The following is a 26,395-nucleotide window of genomic DNA, read 5'->3' as shown; positions in this document are numbered from 1 at the left end:
AGAGCCTCCCTCAGCTCCTAACTACTCCCTGTCCCCTCCCTGGGCGCCGGAGGGGGTGGGTGTGCTCGGAACAACAAAGGCTTTCCTCCTTGCTCTGCACAGACGAGGCTTGGGGCCCCCCAGAGCTTTGAGCCTCCGGCCTCCTAGCTCTGGGCCAGCACTCTCTGCTCTCCCCTGTCTCCGTGGCCCTTCTAGAGGAACTTAAAAACTCCCTCACGTTGGACTCCTTCCTCTTTTGATCATCTGAGTCAACCGGACGAGACTGATGAACATTTGAGTGCGGCACAAATCCGGTCTGCCCTGGGCCAGGGCAGGGGTGTGTTGGAGGAGTGAGGCATCCAAGGCAGCCTTGGGGACAAGGCACTCCTCATGCTCCCCTTCACAGGCCCAAGGACTTCACCTTGAAGCTCATTGTGTCTTTCCAGGCCAGGCGGGGCGGGCAAACGGGCCGGCGCTGCTGCCTCGACTCCTATTCATCTCAGAGCCCAGGCATCAGAGGAAGGTCCCCCGCCTCTCCCGCCTCCCTGCCAAGCCCTGCTCCGAGGGCTCTCAGCCCCAGGCTCCAGCGCACGCCGAAATCCTGCGGGTGGGGCGAGGAGCTGGGATGCTGGGGAGGCCCCAACAATAAAAGCCATCATCGGCCACAGGTGCTTCCTGGACCCATCTTTTTGTCCGCCTGTTTTGAATTATCTCCCCAGCAGCTGCAGCATCTCCTGGGCCCTGGGAATCTGGGCTTGCTGTGGGGGCTGGGGACGGACAGGCTGAGCTGATGGCCTTCCCCTCTCATGGAGAGAGAAGCCCCTCACCCCATTGTGTGTGCGGGGGTAGAAGAGAACAGGCTTCTCGCCGCCTCGGGTGCCGCCTCGCCCTTCTACTCCCGATACCACGTCCAGCCTTCTGCCAGGGTCTGAGGTCCTCCCGAGGGAGTCCATCTGGGCCCCAGAGAGGAACAAATAAAAGGGAAAGGAGCAGAGGCTGTTCCCAGGCTAAGAGACCTGTGTATATAGCACTGCATGGAAAGTGAATTCCGCACACACGCACACACACACACCTAATCAGTGCTTTAGTGCCTGCTACAGCCAAGTCCATGTGCTTATAGGCCACTATCAAAGAATGGCTTGTTGTGTGCCAGGCACTGTGTTAGGACCTCATCTCATTTGTCCTCGTGACGATCTTACGAAGCAAGTGTTGTGACTCCTCCCATCTCACGGCTGCCTGCCACTTGAGACGACTTTGTCACCTGCCCTTGGTCACACAGCCTGTAAGCCGCAGAGCCGGCATGTGAACCCACGTCTGTCCACCTCTAGCTGGAGCTCTGACCTGCTTAACACTGTCCTGCCTCCCCAGAAAGATGCTCAGGGAATAGCTGTTGAATGCACAGATGGCTGGTTGTGTGAATGATACAAACCACCGCATTAATATTTTATAATTTTTAGTTAATACTGTTAACTACTAAAACAGTTCCACGGCTTACTATTTGCCAGGCACTGTTCGCAAGGCTTTGCCTGTGGTAACTTAGGAGACCCTCATGCTGCCCCTCGGACGCGCAGGCTGTAGAGCCCCCATTCTGCAGAGACGGAGATGAGGCACGGTGAAGTCAGGTCACTTGCCCCAAGCCCCTCAGCCAGAGCCTGTGGAATGAAAGACCCCAAAGAAGACGAGATAGGCCCCCGGGGCCTGCCCACAGCTCACTCCCTCACCTCCTACTAGCCTGGGCTCAGGTGTCACCCTGCACTGACCAGAAGCGCCCCCCGCCAGCCTAGCAGCCTCCACCTTCAAGCTCCCTCTCCTGCCCTCCCCAGCGGCTCCCACCATCTGACATCCTTATTTTCCAGCTCTCACTTCAGTGTGAGCTCAAAGAGAACAGGGACGTGATTTGGTGACCGCTTCTGCTCAATTTCTAGAAAGGTGCCTGGTGCAGGGCGGGTGCCCAGGAGACATTTATTGAGCCGATCAAAGAAAGAATGGGTCAAAACTCCATCTCTGGACATGAGACAGTGGTTTCCCTGGGTTCCTCTCCCCGGGCCCAGCAGGGGCACCCAGCCTTTCCCCTGCTGTGACAACCTTCTCACTGGGCTGCACTCCCTGTCGCACGTGACTGACACAATCCCACACGTGCACCTCACATGCTGTTGCCCCTTTCCAGCCCTGCCGCCCGGAGCCCCGCACCTCCACCCGAGGGGACCTCGGCAAGCCCGGCCCCGGTGACCCCAGCCGCCGCCCTCCCCGCAGTACCCTCGGCGACCCCCACCGTCCCGCCTGAGGAGGAGGACCCAGCCCTGTCCCCACACCTCCTGCTCCCCGACAGCCTCAGCCAGCTGGAGGAATTTGGGCGGCAGAAGAAGTGGCACAAGAGGCAGAACAAACACCAGCGGCCGCGACAGTTCAATGACCTCTGGGTCCGCATCGAGGACAGGTGAGCGGGGGGAGGGGCAGGCCTGTCAGGAGCCGCGCATCTCTCCGGGTCAGCCCGGGGCACCCTCTCATCCCGGGCCCTGCTCGGAGGAAGTGAGCCAGGTGGGTGCTTGGGTGGAAACTTCTGGGATAACTTGACTCACCCCCCGATTCACAAAGTCTCTTCCTGTTCATCCGTCAGGGTTTACAGAGCATGCTCACATAGGATTTTTCATTTGTATTCTCAAAATGAGAACAAGCACACTTGTCTGCATTTTAAAGGCAAGGAGATAGAAACTTCCTTCAGGTGCGGTAGACAAAAGCCTGCTTTCCCCTTAGCTCCATTTGTCCCATGGGCCAGAAGGTGAAACTGGGAGAAGATACATCGAAATGTCATAAGCTCCCTGCGCCTGGAAGGTCTTAGTGGCCGACACCCTGGCAGGGAGGCTGCAGAGGGCCTCACTCTGCCAGAAAGAGATGACAGGTGATCACGGACAGCCTTACTGCCGTGGGCTGTCTCTCAGGAGGGGAAGGGGAATCTGTGATAAATGATGTCGAATATGGGCAGGTGCAGAAATCATCCTGCTCTGCAGATAGGTATCTGTCCCCTGCCTGTGTTCTCCTGCCACCCCTGTGCCACCTTCTCAGCCTGTCTGTTTCCAAAGCTCCTGATGGAACCAGGATACTGTCTCCCAATTTCCACCTACAGACTCAGTATAGAGCAGTCTCCCTAGATTCTGCTTTGGGGTAGGAATCTCCATATGTAATGAGCAGTGTCACCAGAACACCCCGGCTGTCCCAGGGAGTGGCCATCAGTGAAGGTCAGAGTCCTACCCCCCGCGGTAGCCCAGCCCTGGACATCGTACCCCAGCAGTGGGCCCTTGCAGACTCCAAGTCTCACCTGAACCCTCAAGATCATCCTCCAGGATTTCCCCAGAATGCCCAGAATCATCTGGGATACTTATAAACAAACAAATGCCCAGGCCCCACTGCAGACCTCATAAACCTGCACCTGCAGGGCATGGGCTGGCAAGCTGAGCGTTGAGTCTGCACTTGGTTGAATGTGCACCGCAGAGTCTTCGCAGCAGCTTTGGGGAACGTGGACCCAGTTCTGCATTTACAGATGGTGAACCAAGGCCAGGTTGGGGACGGGGGGCTTGTCCAAGGTCACATAAGCCATCGGGGGCTGCCTCCTGCACTGTCTACTTCACGGTCCTCCTGCAGCCAGGTCTCTGAGTCATCGACAAAAGGTTGACATGTCCAGTCCACTGTCTTAAAGTTTTGGATGCGCACTGTTTTGAAAAGACTTCCAGCAAGTAAGAGTGGAGGCCACTGCTCCTTTGGGCCGTTGGTTTCAAAGTGTCTGACTTGGGTTACTGGGAAATGTACTTCTGCAGAGCCCTGGCCAGCCTGTCCCACTGAAGGCAGAGGCACTGCTATGGCTAGATTAGCCATGACATGTTTGGCTCGTGTGCCCAGCATGGGCGCCCCCTCCAAACCAGGAGCAAGGGCGTGGAGTTACGTCAGAGGGCCACTTCTTCTGTGCTGGGGAGGACTCACAGGCTGCCAGGAAGGAGCAGGGCCGGTGCTGGAGCTGGCAGCACATAAAAAGCTCCAATCAGAGGGTTACTCCGGGCCCTCGACAACCTGCTGGGGTGACTGAGAGACCCAGCCAGTGGCAGGCCCAGCCCAGGAGGGGACAGGAGGCTGGCTGTCAGCTCCAGCGACTGACCCCCCAGCCCTAACCACTTCTGAAAGGTAAATTTCGGCAAACGACTCCAAGCAGTTTCCTTTTCACAACATGTAGCTCTGAAACACAGAGCCCAGTTTCAGGATAAGAAAATAGCTTTTCTTTGGCAAGAGGGAGCCCTTTCTCCCACCTAACAGGTAAATTGTGGCTGCATAACTCTCTTCCATCTTGTTGGGTTGGAGAAGGAAGTTTCCCCGGAAGGGCACCCTGCTTGAGCTCTTCGATGCTTCTTAGGCAAGCAGGCCCTGAGCTTCTGTCACTCCCAGGGGACTCACCCCATCCTCCTAGGCTTTCCAAATTTCCAGCTCTCTGAGAGGGAACAGAGGACAGCTCTCCGAGGGGGACCTAAAGCCCATTCGTGGCCATTCTAGCAAAACCATTCTCCTTGGAGCTGTGATTCCATTCTGAATTCTCTCATTTTCTTGCCCCCAAATCTGGCTGGTGCCATCCATCACCTCTCCCAACTCATGCTACACCCGTGACCCAGCAGCAGGGCCCCTGCCCAAGGGCACTGCCCCAGCAGCCTGGGATTCTCCAGTGCTGCCTGCCACTGCCCAGTGAGCTTTCCGCTGCCCAGCCTGGACACAGAGCATGGGCTCCCTCCAGCCTGCAGCTGCCTCTCCTGCGGGCCCTGTCCTCACTGAGCTGTGTGCTGCCCCTCAGTCGGCCGTGCCCAGCCCATCTCCCACCTATGCCGTTGCTTTTCTCTCTGGGTGGGGGAGGCACGAGGCTCTTACAACCCTCATGTCCCCAGTCTTGTCAGTAGTCCTGGAAGTAAGCTTTGTTTGACAAACAAGGAAACTGAGGCCCAATGAGGTCAGGTAACGCCCAAAACCCACACAGCAAGTGAGCTGTGAAGTCAGAACCCACAACCCAGGTCTGTCTAATGCTAAGGGTCACATTCGCCCATGGCCACACAAATGCCCCACCCTTGCCTGGCAAACATCTTCTCCATCCTCACTGGCTGAAGTGTCCCTTCTCTCCTCCCCCACAACCCACAGTTCCTGCACATGCCCCAGTCTTAGCACAGTCACACAGGCTGCAAATCCTCACTTGTGTCCCAAGACCCGGAGGCCGAGAGGCACCAGATCTGGGCTGGACTTCTGTGGCCACCGGCGGCCTTGTGAGGGTTTGTTGACCGCATGCCTGAGACAAGGAGGGAGAGAACTGGGGCTAGAGGCTGGCCAGACCACCACCTGGAATGAGCTCCCCTCCACTCACCCCTCATTACCCAAGACGTAAACACACAGGAGGAAGTTTAGAGAAGCAGAAGCCCTGGCAGGGTGATTAATGAGGACCCTGTGGAAGGGGCCAAGTGCATGTCTGCAGATGGCTGTACAGCAGGGGCACAGAACTCTCAGGAACCCCACATCTAAGGGCCAAGAGGGGGGACAGCAGTTCAGGGTTCATTCCCATGCTGGCTGTGTGCCTACACACTGCCCCACTGAGAAATGAGACTTGTGACAATCCTCAGTCTATCTCTTTTAAATATTTATTTATTTACTTATTTATTTATTTATTTATTTATTTTGGGGGGTGGGGTGGGGAGGGGCAGAGAGAGAGAAAGAATCCCAAGCAGGCTCTGCACTGTCAGCGTGGAACCTACACGGGACTCCATCCCACAAACCGTGAGCTGAAATCAAGAGTCAGATGCTTAACCAGTGGAGCCACCCAGGCGTCCCCTCGGTCTCTCTTTTTGTGCAGTGAGGGCCTTGACTAGGTCCATGATGGTCATGGCAGCCCCGCTGCTCCCCAGCCCATGGCTGGGGTATGTGCGCATATGATGGGTTAGAGGGCTGGATAAACAAGGGGACAGAGTGCTGGATGGAAGGACAGTCATGAGGAGGTGGGTGCAGGGAAGTGTTGGGCATGGCCAGAAGCGAGGTGCAGGTGGGCATCAGTATTGACCCAGAGTCCTGTGGGTGCACCATGCAGGGGCAGGGGGTACGAGACACACACACACACAGAGCGTGTTGTTGTCTTTCTGGGCCTCACTTTCCCTGAGCTTTGAGCAGATGGCCAGGGCCCCCTGGAAGAGGAAGACCCCTCTCTGGTCCGCCCAGGGGGGCATCCTGCCTGAGGTTCCCCGGCTGCACTTTCTCTTAGCAAAGCCAGCCCTTCTCCCAGGGGGCTCCAGGGTGGTGGTGTCTCTGTGTGGGGCCGGAATGCTATGGGATTCGAGGTGGAATCCCACCCACGGGGGATTCTCTTCCGCCATGAGAAATGGGAAGCAGGACCGCTCCGTGCATAAAAGCACAGACAAATTCAGGCAGAACAGGCTTCAGACCCCGGCCCTTCCTTGTGCTTGCTTTGAGGATTAGAGAGTAAACAAGATGATGCTTATAGAATGGTAAGCTGGCCCCAGACCCCTGGTGACACTTGGTGACAGTTGTCCTCAGAGTTGTTGGTGGGACTCTCAGTCTGGTCTAAGATGCCACTCTCCCTCTCTCCTCCCTCCCCGACAGGAGCTGCTCGTGGGCCCTTCGCACATCCTAGGTTTCAAGCATAAGTGGGTGCTGCCCATTCCCCCGCTTGACAGGAGCACACTGGCCACGTGCCGGTTACCCAGCCCCGTGTTGAGAGCTGGTGGGGACAAAAACAGAAAAAGTCTCAGGTCGTGGCCAGGCAGGGACGGCTCCCTAACACGCTGTGGCTGAATTAGCCCTGGAGCCCCAGTCGGTTTTCCTGCACCTGCGAAGGGATTGGTCCGCCAGGGCTGTGGGGAGGACAAGGGCATTCCCAGCAGAGGGGGCCATGAGGCCAAAGGCGTGGAGGCTGGCATGGGCCTCGGACATTGGGATATCAGGCAGCAGGCAGACCTGTCGCTTCAGGTCTCCGACCTGCTTGGCCCGGAGAGGCTGAGGCCAGACTGGAGTTGCCGTGGGGTCTCCTCTGGGTGGACCACAGGGAGAGCTGCACCCTCAGGCAGCAGGATAGGCTATCAGGTGGGTCCCCCTCACCCAAGGCCCATCTCCACACTGTCTGCCTGGAAGCCTCTGAGGAGGTCGCCTAGGGCACAGCCAGCAGTCCCTAGTATTGGAAAGAAAGCCACAGCCTCTGAGACCCCCAGAACCCAGCCTCGGATGGCTCTTCAAGACCCTCTAAGTACACGGATTGGCCACCTACTCCAGGTAGCCCTCTGGAGGGGCCTCAGTGGGCAGACAGCTGACACCATCGCAGGCACCGGCCCTCCTTTTCTGTGCTTTATACCCTGAACTTCTGCCTAAGATCTCACTTCTAGCTTCTGCTACTAGAAAACATTTTAACGTCCGTGGGTCTGTACCTGCTCCTTCATTGTACACATGGGGAAACTGAGGCCTGGAGGACAGGACTTGCCCCACGCCACGTGGCACACAGGGACATAAGGCAAGCTAGAACAGGGCTTCAGCCTTCCTCCCAAGCAGCGGGGCCCTTCCCCACATGAGGGGCCCTGTCGGCTCAGAGCAGACTCGGCCCCTTGGTGCCAGCCGTCTGCGGAGCCTGGGAACACTCTCAGAGTGTTTGCTTTGGCTTCGAGGCCACTTTGCCATGAGACGCTCTTCCCCTGCACGGGCCCGGGGGCGTGGGGGGATCTGGACTGGGGGACTGAGCTTTGTGAGCAGAGTGGGCTCGGGAGGCGGGGGCATTTGGAGGGACTTTCCGCACCCCCCCCCCCAACTCCGTTTCCCTGGGACTCCTTCCAAGCAATAAAACCCCCACTCAGGCTCCAAGGGGGAGTGTGCATCTTTGGTTTTAAAAGTGTGAAAGCAAATGCCTTTGGGCGCCTTTCGAGACGGTTTTCATAACTCCCACTTGGCCTTCCCTCTGAGGGCGGGGCTGCCTGCGGCCAGCCTGGGCCCCCGGTTCCAGGCACCCCAAGTGGCACATAGCCTCCTCTCCTGAGGCCAGGCCTCCTAGCCTCCTGGCTGCTCAAGCCGAAAGGATGGGGCAGCCGCTAGGAAGGGACCATCACGGAAGCTTTGCGTAGCACGCAGAGGTTTTCTTTGCATTAGAAGAGAAAAGGAGGGAGGGGGCTAAGGTAATGGCTGGAGGCCACGGGAGGCCTCGCCTCCCACCCTGGCAGGCCTCCACGCACAGGTTTTCCAGGTCTCAGCAGGAGGCAGCACGCGAGCTCCTGTGCCCTCCAGGCACCTCTGTATCCTAATCCCCTTCAGGCTGTCTCTTCACCTTAGAAATGGGGATAATGAGATGACACGCGTACAGCATTACAGTGTCTGCTGGCTCAGGGGAGGCGCTTCCCAAAGGGAAGACGCTGGTAGTGGGAGAGGCAGACACAAGCATGCTAATAACGGCGCCAAAGGTGGCCAGCGCCACGTGGGTGCCCACTGCGTGCCAGGCGCTGCTGTGAGCGCCTCGCGTCCGGAAGCCCGCTCAAGCCTCCCGTGCACACGTAGTTACCTGCGGGTGACACAGCGGGATCAGTGGGACACGTGCGAGGTTTGGTGGGCAACTTCACTCTCCCCGGGGCCTCCACGGGGGGGCGCCGCTGGGCCAGGCCTTCGAAGGTGGACCGGAAATGGCAGCGGGACCATCGATGCAACCGCAGAGGGTGGTGTGTGCCGGCAGAGCCCGGAAAGCCGAGGCCGGCCGGCACCAGATGGCACGAGGTCTGGGGGCTCTGCAGGCTGCTACGGGTGGGCATCACCCCAGATGTTGTGGGTTATGAGGGACATTCAGAGCCACCTGGTCTGCCCTCCTCTCCTGTTCCACAGGCACACCGTCTATCCAGGAGCATCTTCCTTCTGTGCGTGGGGCACATGACACACTTTTGTTCCCTCCTTTTCTGATCGCTGCTCTGGGAGTTTCTAAAGACTGAGGAACACACGTGGCGGCTGTAGCCACCAGGTCGAGGAGAGCCTCGTGTGAGGATGTGGCATGTTCTTGTGGCTGGAGCATGACCAGGAGCGGAAAAGGAGGACGGGCCGGGGAGCGAGGACCTCCTCCTCGGCCGAGGGCATGTGGACGCCCGCTCCCAGAGCAGAGGCCCCAGCCCTGAGGCCGAGCCAGGCTGCGTAAGAGACGTCCGGCCGGGATGGCAGTGGGGCTGGACCGTGGTGGTGATGATTACAGAGCTCACATGATGCAGCGACCCTGTCCTAGCACATGGAAGCGCAGGCCCCGGCAAGGCAGGGGGCTCCCTGCTCACCCAGCAAGTGAGCGGCGTACTGGGCAGGGGCAGTAAGCTCTGGAAAGGGGGCCGTGTCACGCAGGGGAGAGACTGCCTGCACCACAGACACCCGGGGAGGGGCAAGCCTCCTGCCCGCGCATCAAGTGCTGGGGGGCACCTACTGTGTGCCCAGTTCAGATCCCAGCCTTGCTGTGAGTCCTGGAGCACACTACTTAACCTCTTCGTGCCTCGGTTTCTTCGTAAGTAACGCAGGGATTAGATCGGACCAGCCTCGTAGTGTTGCCATGAGGATTAGAGGTTAATGTGTGCAAAGCGCTGGCACAGAGCTGCCGCCAGCCAGGGTAAGTACTTCTCTGACCTCCAGGAGCACCCTTAGCCACGTGCAAGCTCGACTCTGACTTCACAGCTGGCTGCTGTCACCTTCTCCCGGAGGCTTTCCTGGCCCTGCCCTGGATGGGACCCCTGTGCTGTGATGGAACTTGCTGGATCCTCTCTCTGCCTCCCCTGCCAGGGCTCCACTAGAGCAGGTGTGGGCCCAACTGCCCCTGGGGCCCCACCTCTTTCTTCATCCCGGAGGCTTCTCCTGCTGTGGCTTCTCTTTGTTATGCCTCTGTCCTTATCTTTCCTGGACCCCTCTCTTAGTCCCCTCCCTCTCTTTGTTCATCATCTCCTATCTCTCTCTTTCCAGAACTTTCCTGGCCCTGCCCTTCCCTCCACTTCCCCTCGACACCCGCCCCGGCCTCAGCCGGCCTGTTTGTTCTGTACTTAATCTCTCTTTATTTCTCCGTCTCTCCCTCCCTCTCTCTTTCATAGGTTCTCTTCAGCCAACAATCTCACCCATTGCCTCCAAAACCAGATTCTATGTTTATAAGTCCATGAAGGATCACACCTTTCACTAAGACTCCCTGTGTTTGTGTAAAAGGCAGCTGACCCAGGGCTCCTTCCCAGGGGGTGCTGCCCCCTCCCCCTGGGACCTGGTGCCATCTATCCCTGAGCCCCAGCTTTCCCATCTGGTGAAGAGGGTGATGAGCCCCACTGTGAAGGTTTGTTTTGAGGCCAGAGAGACTCTCCATAACTGGTAGCTGTGATCACCAGGGCCAGGAGATGGTGGGGTTTGGGGGTGTTTTGTTTCCTGTTTATCTCCGGCGGGAGGGGAGGGCGCAGGACGGCACCTGAGGACACAGGTGTGGAGGCTGATTGCCCCAGTGGGACCCCAGACCCAGCTCCTTCACGGCACTGTAATTCTTTCTGCCCTGGAACCCATCTCAGGCTGTTACCCGTGAGGCCTCGGGAACCCAGCCGGCTGGCTGTGTGGCTCTGGGCCACTCACTTTCCCTGCCCGGCCCCTTGTCTCCTTCTCCATTTTATGAGATGAAAACAGAAAGGCGTCTGGGTGGCTCAGTTGGTTAAGCATCCGACTCGATTTCGGCTCAGGTCACGATCTCATGGTTTGCGAGATTGAGTGCCACATCAGGCTCTGTGCTGACAGCACGGAGCCTACTTGGGATTCTCTCTCTCTCTCTCTCTCTCTCTCTCTCTTTCCCTCTCAAAATAAATGAAAAAAACACTAAACAATAATAATAAATAAATAACATGAGAAGAAAACAGACTCAGTGTCGCCTCGGAACCCAAGGCCAGATCCCAGGATGAGGCTACTGACAGGTGACTCCATGGTTCTCTGCTCTCTGTCTCCCTCCAGCACGGCCGCCTCGCCACCCCCGCTGCCGCTGCAGCCCACGCACAGCTCCGGGACCGCAGGGCCACCCTTGCAGCTCTCAGAGCGGCTTCAGCAGCAGGAAGAGCAGGGGCCCACCGGCAGCTCAGCGCCCCACCGCCTACAGCCTGCCCTGGGCCTCCTCCTTGCCATCCTGGCCAGCATCACAGCCTCCCTCCTTCTGCACACCCTTGGGCCCTCCTGACCTTGGTCACCAGTGCAGAGAAGCCAGAGAAACCACAGGAGGGTCTGCGGCCACACCCCACTGCCCGTGCCACCACCGCCAGGGTGCCTGACACCTCGTGGGCAGTCCAGACGGGATCCGTTAGAACATTAGAGCTTTATCGTACCCGAGTTACATCTTCTTTTTTGTAGAAGGATCTTAATTTCCCATAGTGCTATGGGGCTCTTTTGTAAAATATGTGTCCATATTAAAAAAGAAAAATGTATTTATTCTACCGATAAAACTATTTTTATGTGGCCTATGTTAACCCTTTAATTAGCCCCAACACCAACCCAGGAAGGGAACCCAGGCTGCCAGGACACCTGCAACCTCATGCAGACCGTGGCTTTTTAACCGGCTTGCTCCTAGATCGGCAGAAGCCTCCGGTGCCTCGGTTTGGCTTCTCCCGCCACGGGGTCCTCAGAGAGTGGGGCAGGCAGACAGGCTTAGCTTTTGTGAAGCTGGATTGGGGAGCCAGAGATGTGAATGCCGACGATCCTTCCCTCCCGTGGATGCATCCTAGGGTGGGAAGATACTTTAGGAAAAGAATGCTGCTATTTTGAAAACCCTGAGTGTCTGTGAACTGGCCTTCCAGAGTTCTTGGTAAGTGTTTTGACCAAAGCACAGGGGGAGGGGAGGGATGTTGGCGCTGAGGGAGGTCATCCCCCAGCCCTATGTGTCAAATGGTTACATTGAGATCCAAAGAGAGGAAGGTGGTTGCCCAAGGTCATGCAGCAAGTGGGAGGTCCAGGATGTGAATCCAGACCTCTCTGTTCTGGCATCATTCATCTTCTGTAAGCTTGGCTTACAGAAGAACCTGTTGGAGTCATAGCCAAACAGAGTGAGCTGGGCCAAAGGACAGGAGTGGGCATAGTAGGGACAGGGGCTCTAGGAGTCACATGGTAATAATAACCCCAATGAAGGCCACCATTTATCCAAAGACTGCATCGTGGCAGGCACTTTGCACACTCACTTTATCACTGATCCTCATGCCAGTTCTGTGAAATGTGATTGTCCCCATTTCACAGATGAGGAAACTGAGCCCCTCAAATAGATCAACAGACTTGCTCAAGGTCACTTAGCTGGGACATGGCCCCAGATCAGTGTGATTCAGAAACGATGCTTGTCCCTGGGCCATATTTTGCCATGTTCTCTCTGCACAGAGAAGCTTCAGGGAAGGCAGATCTCACCCAAATGGGCCAGCACCAGCTTCTTGCTCCAGCCAAAGAGACCACTTGGCCACAGTCACTCATGTTGGCCCCTCTGAACAAAGGACTCTAGCAACAGCCTGTGCCACGTGTCTCATGCCCCAACTTGTCTTATCTCGGAGACAATGAGAGGCTTTCCTATCAAATGAGAGGCTGTGGGGTGGGGAGTTGGGGAGGCAGAGCAGCCAAATGGGGCAGGCAGGAAACAGACTCAGAGAGACTGACCTCCCTCCTCTGCCTCCAAGGCGGTAGCTGGGAAAGCAGAGGCCTGAGGTTAGCTGCCTTCCAGCCCTAACTCCTCACAGACTTTGGGAACCTGAGAGCAGAAAGGGCCCCTCATTTGACAGATAATACCAGTAAGAGTAATATGGAGTCCCAGGTCTGCTGACTCCGAGCCCCGTGCTACACAGCATCACCGCACCGTGGGTTTTCCCGGCAAGCCTGGCATTGGCTGATTAGACCCAATGCCGTTATGCCCAGTCCAGCAGCTGTCTCCCTCCTGAGATGGAATTCTGGGCAGCTTGTTGGATGGTCAGAAGTGCCATGAGCATCTAGGCCAGCAGCTAAATTCTTTTCATCTCAGCCCTGGATGGACGTGTTTGAGCTTGAGATCTGGCAGGAGCCCCGAGATCTGCTTCAGAGGGTCCAGCCAGCCCCATGGGCACCACGCTATAAACTGAACTTGACCCCAACCAGGGCTGGAGTCCGTTTATCTTTGGCAGAAATGTGACTTCCTATTTCTGAGCGGGAAAGGGTTTAGCTGACTTATAAAGCAGGCACAGAAGGCCTGTTGGACATCAGACAGATCGTGCAGAGCACTCTTTGGATGAGATAAGTGTAAAGGAATTAGAAATACATAGGCCAGATTTCCCTCTGTTCAGGGCAGAGTGTGGCATGAGATGCACCGAGATAGAACTTGAGGTTAATTAAAGATGAAGCATTTGGGTAAACAGTCCAGGTACCTGACTACATGCCCAGATCTGTGCCAGGCACGGGGCCAAAGAGGTAAATTAACACAGTGTGTGACTATCGAGCACACACAGTGCCAGGCTCTGTGCTGGGGCCTAATCTATGCACCTTGCCTGTCCCGGAGGAACTCCTCATCATCTCGATGGAACAAGCAGACCAGTCCTACGTTCCTAGAAGCAACTTTAGAGGTTCTCCTATCTAGGCCCCTGACCACAGACAGACTCAGCCCTCACCTTCCCCAGATCCCTCCTCCGGACAGACTGGGAGATTCCAAACTTTCCCTCAAGCAAGCACTCAAGTGTTTAGAGAAAGATGGATGGCGGCAGAAGGGTAGGCGGGCTGATTAGGTAGGCATGTGCCAACAGGACAGGCCAGAGCCCATGTCGACCCGACATCTACAGCCTAAGTTCACCGATCCCTGAGGCCCACCCACCGGCCAGGGTTTGAAATGAACTGAGCTTGCTGACTTATGTCCCAGAAGACCTGAGGCGTCTGTGGAAATCCGCTTAGCTGGGGCACTGGAATTCTCTCATCCCGAGCCAGGGAACCACCACTCTGTCAGTAGCCACTTACACACTTTGCACGATCTGTCCACCACTGCTGACATTTTTTTCCGGCACGTTCTACGTGTCTAGGCTCATAAAGTCCCCTGTTGCTCTGAGAGCATCTGTGTACCTTTCTTACGGCTTTTGTGTTTGACCTTCAGGTGGCAGAGAAGATGGAAGGACTGAGACCCAGTGGGTTAAGTGACCTGTCTGGGATTAGGCAGCATGTTAGTGGTGGCTCTAGGTCCCCTGTGTCTCAGGAAAACTGACCAAATGGCCCAGGGGCGTTCGGGGAGCTGTCAGCATGGCCATGCACTTCTGGTTTTCCTCCAGGCTGCTCTGGTGCACCAGCAGCCAGGTGAAGGCAGGGAGAATGGAGACGTTAGGCTGCCGGGAGCTGCAAAGGGCCACCAAGGGCCCCTCCAGCACTGAGATTCAAAGATCTGGAGTCTATGAAGCATGGAAACTTGCACTGACTGGAAAGTTTACCTTTGCACCAAATAACCACGAGCTGATTTTTCTCATATGAAATGCTCTGTCATCTCCTGCCTAGCCTCAGCTAGACTTGGGCAAGCCTCAGGGCTCAGGACCCTTGTTCTGCCTGCCCAGTCTCCAGCCCGGTGCCGTTGTCACAATGGATCCCAAAGAACAGTCCTCCACCACAAGGAAAGTTTGTGAAAACCACCTGGAAGGCCAAGAGAAGTTCCACCTGGGCATTGCAGCTTTGATGGTATCCTGTGTGGTGAGAACAGAACTGGGGCTGGTGATAGCGAGTGTGGGATAAGAACGGAAGCCCTTGGCCTGGCCTTCCAGACCCTCCGTGATCAGACCCTGCTGACTCTGCCAGCCATCCTATTTGTCATTTCTAGAATAGACAGATGTTTCCTGGACCTGGAAACTCCCTTATCTTTCCCCAGATCCTCATTTTTTGACGATTAACTCAGATAGCACTTCCTCCAGGAAGCCCTCTGTGATTCTTCTGTGCTTTTTTCGCATCTATCACAACATCCACTGATCAGTGTTGAAACTGTGTAATAGTGTACCTGCTCTCCTATCAGACTGTGAGCTCCTTGATGGCAGGGGTCACGTAAATTCATCTTTGTATCCTCGTCTGACATGAAGGGGGCACTCAGGAGATGTGTAGAGAGAGAAGGAGGATGAAAGGAATGAAGAGAGGAAAGGAGAGAGACGGACCTTAGCTCTGCTAGAGGAATAATCTCTACAAAGCCAAAGCTGTCCCCTGCAGGTGGTGAGTTTCCTGTCAGAAGAGGTGTGAGCAGGGCAGTAGGCCCACTGGCTGGAGATGTGGCATGAGAGCTGAAGTCTTGGCAAGAGACTGGTGTAGATGACATTGAGGGTCCCTCCTGGCTCTGTAATGCTCAGGTTCTTTGAACATTGTTATTTTTCCAAAAATTAATCTAAGCAGCCAAAAATATCACCCGGGCTGGCCGTCTAAACCAGTAGGGTTCAGGAATCAGTCCAGCCTCACACCCCCGTTCTTCAGCAGCCCAGCCAGGCCTGACGTGAATTGGCAGGCCTGCCTGCTACCCTAAGGCAGGGGGGGCTGTGGGTGGTGGGGGAGGGCTGGACTGGAACCCAGGGCCCCTGGCCCCAGCCTGGAGCTGCTTCCCTCCCTGCTCTCGAGCATGTGGGGAGGGAAGAGATGGGCCGTGAGGACTGATTGACCCCCTACCTGGCCCTTTCTGGGGAGCATCAACCCGCCCTCGGATCTCCCCATCCTTTATCCAAACGCTGGCTCTTCCTCTCCAGAGGTGCTCTGGATACTCCTTCACGTTGCTGGGTGACCTTGGGCAAGTCTCTGCTCCTTTCTGAGCCTCCATTTCCTCATCTGTTAAATGGAGACCTAGTTTCCTGCCTGTGCTGTTCTAGCACGCAGGAGTGCTATGTGCAATCTCAGGGCCCCATGAAGGTGAGGTGCCACCACCCTTTTGGCTCAGCGATCGGCTTTCCTCCCAAGCCCCACGGGCCGCTTTGGGATTGGGACTATGTCACAGGCAGGAAAGGTGGTGGAGTAGCGTGCCTTAAGGGTTGCTCCGTCGCCAGACCCGCTGCAGGCAAAGTGGGCTTTGGATGGGACCCGAGTCTCAGACATTTCCGGCAAGGCTGTGGGACGTCTTGGGCCCCAGTGGCTGGGGCAGCAGGGCCTGACTCCTGGCCAAGGGAGGTCCCAGCTCAGAGGAGGGGCAGACAGAACTCCTGCCCCATTCCTGGGCCTCAAAGAGATTGCAGAAGGTCCCCTGCTGACTCATTATGTGACACAAGCTTCAGCTCTTAATGTATTTGAAAGATACTGGTGATGTTGTTCTTGTAACCACCTCTTCCCCTCACCTCTGTGATTTATCATGAAGAGTCCTTTAAGAATACAGAAGACAAAGAAAGATGCTATTAATGTTATTTTGCCAAAAATATTTTTGTAGCATAATATATTAATAAAAGACATTATGAACTCCGCGGGATGGTGTCTCTGTGTGCTGGTGGCTCCCCTTCTCCTGCCAGGGAACATCTGGGGAAATCACCTCTGGAGGTCCAAGACCGGAGGCAGTGGTTTGGAGGAGCTGGAACGGGCCCATTTTCCATATAAAAACTTGGGCAGATTCTGGGAGGGTGGCGTGGGCAGGGGTCCAGTGACTGGAGAGGCCTCAGGCCAAGTGGGATCCAGATAGCCCTGTCCAGCCAGAATGAGATGCCCACGGGGCCAGGGAAGAAGTTGCCCACATGAGCCACAAAGCTGGGATCTGGGGTTCACCCTCAGGGCCCCCTTTCCCTCACTCCCTCACTCACCAAGACCAACCAATTCTTGCTTATTCACCTTCCCCCTCTTTCCACCCCCACTGCTCCACCCCAGCCCAGGCGTCCTGGCCCTCTCCTGAACCACTGCCACCTACAGCTGTGCCCCGCAGTCCCCTCCCCCTCCCGCCAGGCCCTCTGTGACCTGGCCCCTTCCCGGCATGAAGCTTCTCTACCGTGAAGTTCTCGGTTTTCCGATTCCTTTCCTGGTATTCAACACTCCCATTACTGCCTCCCTCCATGTTTCCTAAATTCATCCTAGCCTTCACCGCCCCTCGACTTCACACATGCTGTTCCCCGGCACTGACCATCCCTCCGCACCTCCCCCGCTCCTTGCTCATTGCTCTGTGGAGCTCCTACACATCCTGCGTGGCCCAGCCCTGGTGGTGTCCGCTCCAGGAAGCCTAGGCTCCTGAGCGGAGGTAGCCACTCCTCCCCCTCCCCCACCCTCTTCCCACAGCACCTGCTCCCTGTGCACCTGGCTTGTGCTCAAATGACACGATGTGCCTGGCCTTCCCCTCCCCTTCCTGGGCCAGGACCGTGGCTGTTCATCTCTGAGTTCTCAGCCCCGAGCACAGGACTTGACAGCTAGTGGGTACCCGTGGAAGAACGGTGGAGTCAAGGAGGAAGGAGAGGAAGAAGAACGGGAGGGAAAACCGATTAAAAGCCTCCTTCTCTATCACAACCGACGTCATAGTTCAAGCGTCAGCGGGCTGGGCTCTCCACACGGTGCTCCTGCACAAGTTCCCGGAGGGAAGACTTCACCCCTGGGCCTTGGGAGAGGGGGCAGGTCCTGAGACGCTGGGAGCGGGAGAAGCCTCCCCGTGTTCTGAAACCACAGGGCCTTCACCAGAGGTGGTTCGCTGGCCGTGGTCGACGCGTTCTTGCTGGCTCCTACCAAGAGTTACACGGACTGGCCGTGTGAGACCCGCCTCCAGAAAAAGGTAATACAGACGATACGGCCGGAGCTAACGCGTAGCGCGCATTTATGATGCACAAACAGTGTTCTAGACATTCACGAGCCTGAAACCGTTTCTTTCTCACGACTACTCCCCGCTGTCTCTCTTTTACAGATGAAGGAGTTGGGACGCAGAGAGCTTAACCTGACCACAATCACATAGCTTGTAAATGCTGGAGCCAGACTGGAGCGCCAAGGAGTCAAGCCCCAAGACTATTGTGTTCGCTTTCACTCGGCTGTGCTGAGCTGCCACGGGTGGGCTCGGCCCGTGAGGAGGGCGAGGGGGTGTCTGCGTCCCCATCGCACAGGCCAGGTGGGCTAGGTCGGGACCCATCCGCGGCCCCGTGCAACGAGCCTCTTTCTCGTCGTGGAGGCCGGCGAGACCTCCGTCCCACCCACCCGACTCTGGATGGAGGTGCACGAAGGGGCCTCGCCTGCTCCCTGCCCCGCGCCGCCACACTGGTCTGCGGGGTTGATACCAGTGGTCTGAGAAGTCCTGCTGTGGCCTGTGACCCCGTGTCCTCTGGCCCTCACACACCAGCTGCTTTCATGAAATGAAGCTCCTGTCCTCTACCTGCCTAGAAGCCCAGTGGGAGAGTGAGCCCTTGCCCTTCCTTGGGAGACATAGTCCTCACGTGAAGTGCTTCCTGCAGGACAAGCTGTGGCCAGGAACGGGGTCTCAGAAACGATGGAATGGGTGACTAAGGGGACAAGCAGGTGGCAAGAGGGAACACTCAAGGGTTTGTACGCAGTACACTCGAGGGTCTGCGCTTCCTAACCTGGGAACCCCAATGCCCCCTCCTGCCCTGACAGACCGAGTCCCTTGCTCCGAGCTGGCTCCCGCTGAGGTGTTCTACAGGAGAGAACCAGGCTGCTCGGTCTCATATTCGAGCGTTGGATTCAGGGGAACGCTGTCTCAGCCCCAAACCTCTGCAGAGCTGCTCCAGACAGGAGGCTTCTCTGTACAGATACAAAACTCAGAGCTGAGCCCGTAGGGGAAGCCGCCGGAAGTTTCCAGCTCCCAGGAGCTGTCCCTAGCAGCCCGTACATCCTGTCCTCCACACCCCACCCCACAACCTGGTCACAGTGCTGAGGAGGTAGTAAGTTCTCTGGCACGGGAGGTGTGTGATGGGGTAACTCTCAATGGAGAAGAGATTCCCACCGCAGCGTAGAGGCTGGCCAAGGCCGTCTCTATCTCCCTCTCCTCTACCTGTCCCTGTTGCTGTCTCGTACATACCTTTGTGCCCTCACTCCTTATCCATCTTTCTATTCCTTGATGCCCTCCTTCCCACCCCTGAACGTCTGCAGCCCTGCCGCCAAACCTTTCAGCTGCACCGTCAGACAGTACCCTGCCCGCCCCCCGCACCCTTGCAATGAGGACCACAGCCTCGGCTCTGCCGTGGTCTGCTTATGTGGCCTTGGGCGAGCTCTGCCCCTCTCCGGACTTCAGTCTCCTCTTTTGCATGGAAGGAGGAGCAACTTGTGTTCACTGAATCCCTCTGAGAAAGAGCAACACTTATGGAAGACTGCCTCACGGGGGTTTGAGGTAGAAAGGAAAACTACGCCTCCCCCTTTCACAGGAGGGGGAGGGAAGATACTCCTTATGCTCAAGGGAGGAGTTTCATCATTTTGTTCCTGAAAAGGAGGGCAAGAGAAAGCAGGAATGGAGAGACGGAAGGAGGAGGGTGAGGAGTGAGGAAGATGGAGAGGCACCGAGGGCGGTGGGAACTAGCCTTCCCACTGGGGAGAAAACCTGCAAATGGCGGTCGTTTTCCTGGCTGCCGTGGGAACCCCAGCTCCATCTGCCCTGCCAATCTCCGGAACATTCCCCGCCGCTTGTAAAGATCTGGGATGGGGAGAACCACGGAAGGGGGCTGATTTCATGGCCAGGTTGGCATGGTGTGAGGCAGATATGGCAAGGTCAACGACAGGGAGCTGGAGGCCAAGAAGGGCACAGGAGTGAGAGCCCCCAGGAATTCAGGGACTCCAGGAGGGCTTGGACCTCAGCCACAGAGCTGGGTGTCTAGGATGATCCTAACCAGGCATGCTGGAGCAGGAATGCCTGAGCCACATCCGGGTTACAGGTAGACAGAAAAACTAAGCGTAGACGGGCCATGGGCTTCCGTGGGCTAAGGGCTATGGGAGCTCCAGGGTTCCCTGAGCCAGGCAGGAAAGCCTCCCCGACATCACTACTTCCAGGCCTGCTACAGCAGAGAGCGCACCCTGACCTGGCTGACCGGGGCCGGGCCAGGCTCCGTGGGGCCAGGCAAGCTGGGCCGGCCGCTGTTACGGCACCGTAAAAAGAGATTATTTTCAGAAAATATTCATAAAACCTTTTTCATGTTGGTTCTGGGCTACAAACAGTTCTTGTGTTTTCTTTTTTCATATTTTCCATTTCTTCCTCCCTGATCAGTCACAAGAAAAGAATGATAACATCTCTGACCTGGACACACCAGCCCCCAGGCAAGCGCCCGAAGGACACTTCTTAACTCTCATCCTCCTGTCTTCCCCGAGACTCTGGAAGGATGGAAGGGGCTGAAGGGGGTGGCAATAAGGGGTGGGGGGAGGGGGGAGGGAGGAACTGGGGAAGAAAAGGAACAATACACAGAAAGACGGGGTGAGGATCCAGAGAAGGAGCCAGGGACTGAGGAGAGACAGACCGACGGTGCTGGAGAGGTCGAATGGGGAGAAGGAACGAGCAGTCAGAGAGAAGGCCAAGGCGGAGGGTCAGGCCCACCGGAATGGGAACACATCAGGTTCTCCAAAGAGCCTGGGACCTGGGACAGAGGCTGGGATGGAGCGGGAGTTGGGGGGCAGGATGCAGGGACCCCTAGGGGAAGGCCCTGGGAGCAAGCCCTCTACTCCTCCCAGGGAAACTTGACAACATGAACTGCTTCCAGGGCCTGCCTGGCTCCCCAGACTCAGTAGAACAGCCCCTCGCTCTTCATCCCCTGTCCCTCTCCCCACCAGGACTGTCCAGGCTCAGCTTGGGGTATGGCTGGTCATCAGGAAGCCGGGGGCCTGGCCCCGGGCATCGCCTTCCCCTCTCAGTGTCTTTTTCCCCATCTCTTTAATGAGGATACTAAAATTGCTTCTGGCACAGGTTACGGTGAGGTTTTAATGAGCTGGTGCAGGAAAAAATGCTTTGGAAACCAAGGCCCAGCACACAGGTTAACTGTGATTGCCACTCAGGTGGGCAGCAGAGATCAGCCCGCAAGAAGCCGGGGGCCTGCAGATGCTGCGGCGTGCCCGGGAGCAGGGTGCAAGGCGGCAGCTAGGGACGATACGGCCAGAGAGATGAGCCAGGGCAGGCCCGGACCACTTGCTGCGCGCATCTAGGAATTGGTACAGTATCAGGGAGCCAACGGGAGCCAGCGGTCAGCTGTGTGACCCTAAGCACGTCCCTGGAGCTCTCTGGTGTGCGGTCGCCCAAGGATTCGGTGAGCTAACTCATGCAGGGTGCTGAGAGCCATGTCTGCCACAAAAAAGTCAGGGCATGCCAGCATTATCGTCTTTGATGGATCTGTGGCCTTGCTAACCACCCTGGCTTCCCTGTGAGGTGGTAGGGGTGGGTGGGTCCTGGCCTAGGGCCAGATAGGAAGAGGGGCAGAGAAGGAGGGGGGCCGGCTCTCAGGAGCTGATTCTCACACCGCAGTCTATGCCTGAGACTGGTCCCGCGCCTGAGTTCTCAGGAGAGGTGGGGGTGGAGGAGACGAACACTGCATCCCTGGGGACCTAACTGAAGGGACCCACTGGCTTCAGACCTAGAGCGTGCAGGGAAGGTTGTGGCAGGAGGCTGGGCTTGGGCGGTGGCTGGGGTCTGGAGTGAGAGGCTGTCACCTGCCAGCTGTGGCACTGGACTTTGCCCTGGGGACAGCAGGCTGCCCAGGAAGCTTTAGCACCAAGTGGCATGAAGTTGTGTAAAAGCCTGATGCCCTGGGCCTAATCTCATCCTCCCACTGAGTCCCAGTTTTCCCATCAGCAGCATGCGAGAGGATAGCCCTGATCCCACAGAGTTACCATGAGGGCCTAGGATATGTCAGTATAGAAAGGGACATTATAAAATATTTGTAACAAAATGGGACATTGAACTTGGAAGGGCTAAGAAACCCTGCTCTACGTATTTCTTTCACCCATGAAAAATGAGAAGTCCTGAGAGATTGTGCCAGATCCTAGGATCTTCAGCTAACGTCCTTTTACCTTAGTTTCTACTCCAGCCTTCTCTGCCTGATTTTCCAAAAGAGAGTAGCACCCTTCAAGGAGTAGGGAGGTAGAGTGATAACGTTGCAAAGAGCAACGGGCCTGAGCCCAAGACTCCCTTTGGCTGCTTACTGGTCACCTTTCATCGGGCATGTCCCTTAACCTTCATTCTTATTTGCCTCGTCCCGGAAATGGGGATGAAGATAACTTACTTTGTAGCTTGTAATGGTGACTGAGACGACGGGTCAGAAGTGCTTCATTTCTGCAAAGGCAACATCAATGCGCATTATTATGAGGGTTGAAAGAGGAAAGGGCGTGTGCCCTGAACTTCCACCATCCCCCAATCTTCATTCAGGGACCCCAAGGGGTGTAAGTGGAAGATTATGGCTAATTCAAGCCCCAAAGTGGGTTTCAGTCCTGCTCTGCCATGGACCTGATCGTAACATGAGGCCAATGACACCCCCTTCTTGAAGTTCAGTTTCCCCATGTGAAAAAAGCAGAACTTAGAGCAGATGATCTTTAAAGAGTCTCCTAGCTTTTCTAGGCTGGAACGTCAAGATCTTCCTCCACCCTCCAACCTCTCAACTCAGCTCCTTGGCTTTGAAACACCTGCTCTAAAGCGTTGGTTTGGGCCACATGCTAAAGCTCACCGACTTTGCAGCCCAGCAGCCTGACTGTCTTGTAGAAGGGCCATTGACTTCTCCAGGGCGCAGGAGCTCCAGCTCCACATCGATCAAATCCAAAATGTGCAGTAGGGATTTCCAAGCCGTACTACAGACCCCAGACCTCCCTCGGCCCCGCATCCCTAAGACCACCTCCTAGCTAACAGCCTTCGCCCGACCCCGGATGCCTCCTGTGGCACCTCAGACACATTCGAGCAGAGCCCATCTTTAAACAGAGGTCCACAGGCACGCCCAGGTATGTGGTGGCTTGTGGTGTGGAGAAAAGGCTCACGGGTGTTTAAAATGGGGGCAGGGAGAGCAGCCACGGGAGGGTGAGAAGGAGCCACTGGGGAGGATTTTCCCAGAGAGATGGATACAGACTTCTGCTGGCTGTGTGCCTGTCGGGAAAGATGCGAACATGTGGTAGAGGAGGCGTCTGGGCCGGGCAAAGGCCATTAGCTAGAAGGTGGTCTTAGGGCACGTGGGGCTGAGGGAAGTCAGGGGCCTGAAGCCCTGACTCTTTGGAAGTCCTACTGTGGATTTGGGGTTTGATCAACGACTGTCACTAAAAGTCTTTTGTTCAAGAAGATGGAAAAAAGTTTTGTCTCTCTGGGCTACTGAGGCTCCTGAGGAATGCAGGAGGTGTAGCGGGGCCAGGAAATTCAGGAGGCACGGAGGGCTGAGCCAACTCTCCTAGCGGGCCCGGGCCCGTCAGCCAGAGCAGGAAAGAGAAACAAACACGGGCCGCCGGATCCGGAGCAGGCACGAAGCCCCCACTGAAAGAACCCTGAATGTCCAGGCTCAGCCTCCATCTGCGGGGGGCTGCCTGCTGCCGGGCCCACAGGCTGCCAGCTCAGACCCGTGTGAGAAGTTCCTCCAGGGAACTGATCGTCCCCCACCCCTTCAAGCACTCCTGCTCCCAGGCTTCCCAGGAACGCAGGCCTACAAGAAGAGGTGCTTTGCCTGCTGTGGTTTATGCGCCATGAAGCCACTCCCTCCTTCTCAGAGACAGCTGCCCAGCCCGCTCTGGCTCCAATATAGCACTTCCCTTTCAGCTTTTGAATTTCAAAGCAAACCTGACTGCAAACAGATGGATGGGGTCATAAAAATCCCCCAAGCAGGGAGCAAAGAGGCTCGTGGTTGTAAAAGAGAGGCTCCTTTGGAAGAACATGTCCCTGCACCCATGCTGGGTTCCTGCCTCTCCAGGCGCCCGCATCCTGCTTGCTGCAAACACACCAGACACGTCCTCTTTGCCTTCACCTATCCCAATTCCACCCGGCTTTCAAGGCTCAGCACCAGCCCAGCGTTTCCCAGGCAACCTTCTACTACCTGCTCTCCCAGACCCTTAACCTTTGCATCCACCAGCCAGCAGACTGCTCTTGCCTTTGAGCTCCTAAGGTACTGACTCCCTGTACTCCTTCACCTACTCCATACATCTTGGCATTGCTGGCAATTTTTGTTTACATATCTTATCTCTCAAAATAGATCCGAGGCCGAAGATCAGAAAACAACTTACGCTTCATGACTAATCCAGTGTTGGGCACGACATTGATGCTGGAGCGATGCTAACTGGATGCTTTTCGTGAAAACGCAACTTTACATAGTTTAAATAATAGTGGAAAGAAAATGGAGGGAGTCAGTATTACCAAAGTGGCTGCTGTGGGGACTTATTATGATGCAACACAGGAAGTGTCATTCTACTGAGCACTGGGGGACTCATTTCCAGGGTGCACTCCAAGCAGGAAGTGACTTAGCTCAAAGAGATGCCCTATTATGTCCAGAGTGAAGAGAGTCATTGGCAGAGGGAACAAAGACAGGACAAAGGACAAGGAGGTCACGGAGTAACGTGAGTGGTAGGACTCATGCAGGCTTTGGAATCACACAAGCCTGGGTTAAATCCCAGTTCTGCTATTTACAAACTATTTGACCCTGTGCAAATGACTCAAACTCTGTGAGCTTCGGTTTTGTTACCTGTAAATGGGAGCGATAATAACACCTATTCTGTAGGATCCGTTGTCAGGAGTAAATAAGATAATGGCGCTCAAGATTGGCTAAGTGTCATCAAAGAGAGCCCTGCAGGCCAGGCAGATGGTGGCAGGAAGCCATCTCTGGACTAGCAAGACGAACTGACATCCAATCTAGTTGGAGGAAGTGAGACGACTCCTCAGAAATTCAGATGTTGTTCCCGTTTACTGAAAGCTTGCTATGTGCCACCTGACTTGTAAAGAATAGTTCGATCTTCACACTGCCCTTGAAAACGATCATAATGCCACCCAGAGGGCACTGATGTCCTCTTTTTCTTCATCTCACCTTCCTGCCCAGCCTAGCAGAGGCCACTGGCAGCCTCCAGCGAGGGGAAGACATCACAGGGCTTACTCTGAGCTGAACGGAGCTGAGCGGGAGACAAACATTTCGAATTTGGTGAGAAATTTAGATTGATTTTGATCAGGGGAGAGTTTGTAATACAGGAAAAGGAGACTCTTCCAACACCAGATACTGACAGGAAAGCTGTTGGATCCACACAGGACATGATCCAGGGATGGTAAGGGACCATATAACCAGCTGAAGGGAATGGTTGGGGGAAAGAAATTAAAGTTGTTCTCTCTTTGTACCCCACCAAGTCCAACCAGATCAATCAGAAGTTTATATTTGGCAACTGGGCCAGTGGGGTTGGCCACGTAAGCAGCCATCAGTCAGGAAAGGTGAACAAGAAACCAAACCAGACCAGCATGGGGATTCTGCTCCCAGCTGCCTCAGTCACCGTTCTCACATAATCACTGATGTGGTGCTTCAGAACAATTAAACCCAATTATGATTGTGTTAAGTACATAATAGGCTGTGTATAATTTCATTCCAGGGTAAGGCTCAAACTCTCTCAAAATGGAAGTCCAAGTTATATTTAAAAAAAAAAAAAGAAAAAAAAAGCCTGAAGATTTTGTTGTGTGGATACATCTGAACAGGAGAGTTTGTCAGAGTCCAGATTCTGAGGCCAGAGAGAACCAGGGCATCATCTAGTGGGCACCACCACGTGGCAAAACATCTGCTCAAAGGACTCTCCACACGAGATCCTTGAAAATGGCTCCTCTTGGGCTTAAAATGAGATCTTGATTCACCACTGTGGCACTCAACCTCCTGTCTCACATGGAAAAGGCCAGTATCAACCATGGACAACCACTCTCTTGGGGCCCTTATTTTCCAGGCGTGCCCATGCAGGGTGCTGCTGTGACTCACGCACTCTGCCTGCCCGTGGCTCTGAGGTGTCAGTGCTACAGGCCCTGATATATAGACATGGACACTGAGGTTTGGAAAGATCAGGGACCTTTCCCGGGACCTCACAACTGAAAAGTGGCTACAAGAATGAGAATTAAGGCCCATAAGACTCTAAATCTGTGCTTTTTCAACTATCCTAAGTCGGGGTCCAGTCCAGCCTCAGTCCCTGCTGTTTGGGGCCTCAAACTCTGTCGTGTCCCCATCTTACTGGCTTTTGGCCCCTGGCCTGACTCCATCTTTCAAAGAACTGTCCCTAGATGGCCAAGCAGAAGCCTCCTTCTCCTGTGACCCCCTTCACACTACACCACTTGCCCCCTTATAGCTCACGTCAGTGTCACTGATGCAATCCCATTTATAGGTAGCCTGCTGTTTTTTAAATGGCTCCCTCTGTTCGAACCCTCTTCTCTGTCCACGCTCACTCCCTTGGTGACCTTGGCCAATCCCATGGCTCTAAATAGTCTGGGATGAGTCCCAAAGCTACACATCAGCCCAGCCTCCGCCTGACATCCAGCTGATTGAGGGGCCTCTGCACTTGGATGTCAGGAAGCATCTTCAAAATGGAACTT

At 55.7% G+C, this 26,395-nt stretch overlaps 1 protein-coding gene and 1 long non-coding RNA gene across 4 annotated transcripts in view; one reads left to right on the top strand and one right to left on the bottom strand.

Annotated features, from left to right (window-relative positions):
* Positions 1-16,404, top strand: part of TRABD2B (TraB domain containing 2B) — a 220,523-nt gene extending 204,119 nt beyond the window's left edge. The window contains exons 6-8 of one of the 3 annotated variants that reach the window (XR_006712277.1): positions 2,147-2,416; positions 10,972-11,812; positions 14,093-16,404. Coding sequence is in view for 2 of the 3 variants with exons in the window: in XM_045477290.1 (XP_045333246.1) it covers positions 2,147-2,416; positions 10,972-11,191 (490 nt within the window). In the remaining variant the exon portion in view is untranslated. The other 2 variants (XM_045477290.1, XM_045477291.1) reach the window with 2 other exon arrangements.
* Positions 16,194-25,900, bottom strand: LOC123597846. The gene is made up of 3 exons (XR_006712278.1): positions 24,076-25,900; positions 22,110-22,159; positions 16,194-16,304 (listed from the first exon to the last, which is right to left on the bottom strand). It is a non-coding gene; the product is annotated as an uncharacterized LOC123597846 (long non-coding RNA).
* Between the last annotated feature and the right edge of the window lie 495 nt (positions 25,901-26,395).

The sequence above is a fragment of the Leopardus geoffroyi genome, chromosome C1, assembly GCF_018350155.1.
Source record: "Leopardus geoffroyi isolate Oge1 chromosome C1, O.geoffroyi_Oge1_pat1.0, whole genome shotgun sequence".
NCBI classification, from domain to species: Eukaryota; Metazoa; Chordata; class Mammalia; order Carnivora; family Felidae; genus Leopardus; species Leopardus geoffroyi.
Note: the sequence above shows the minus strand (reverse complement) of the source record. Positions and strands in the feature narration are given on the sequence as shown.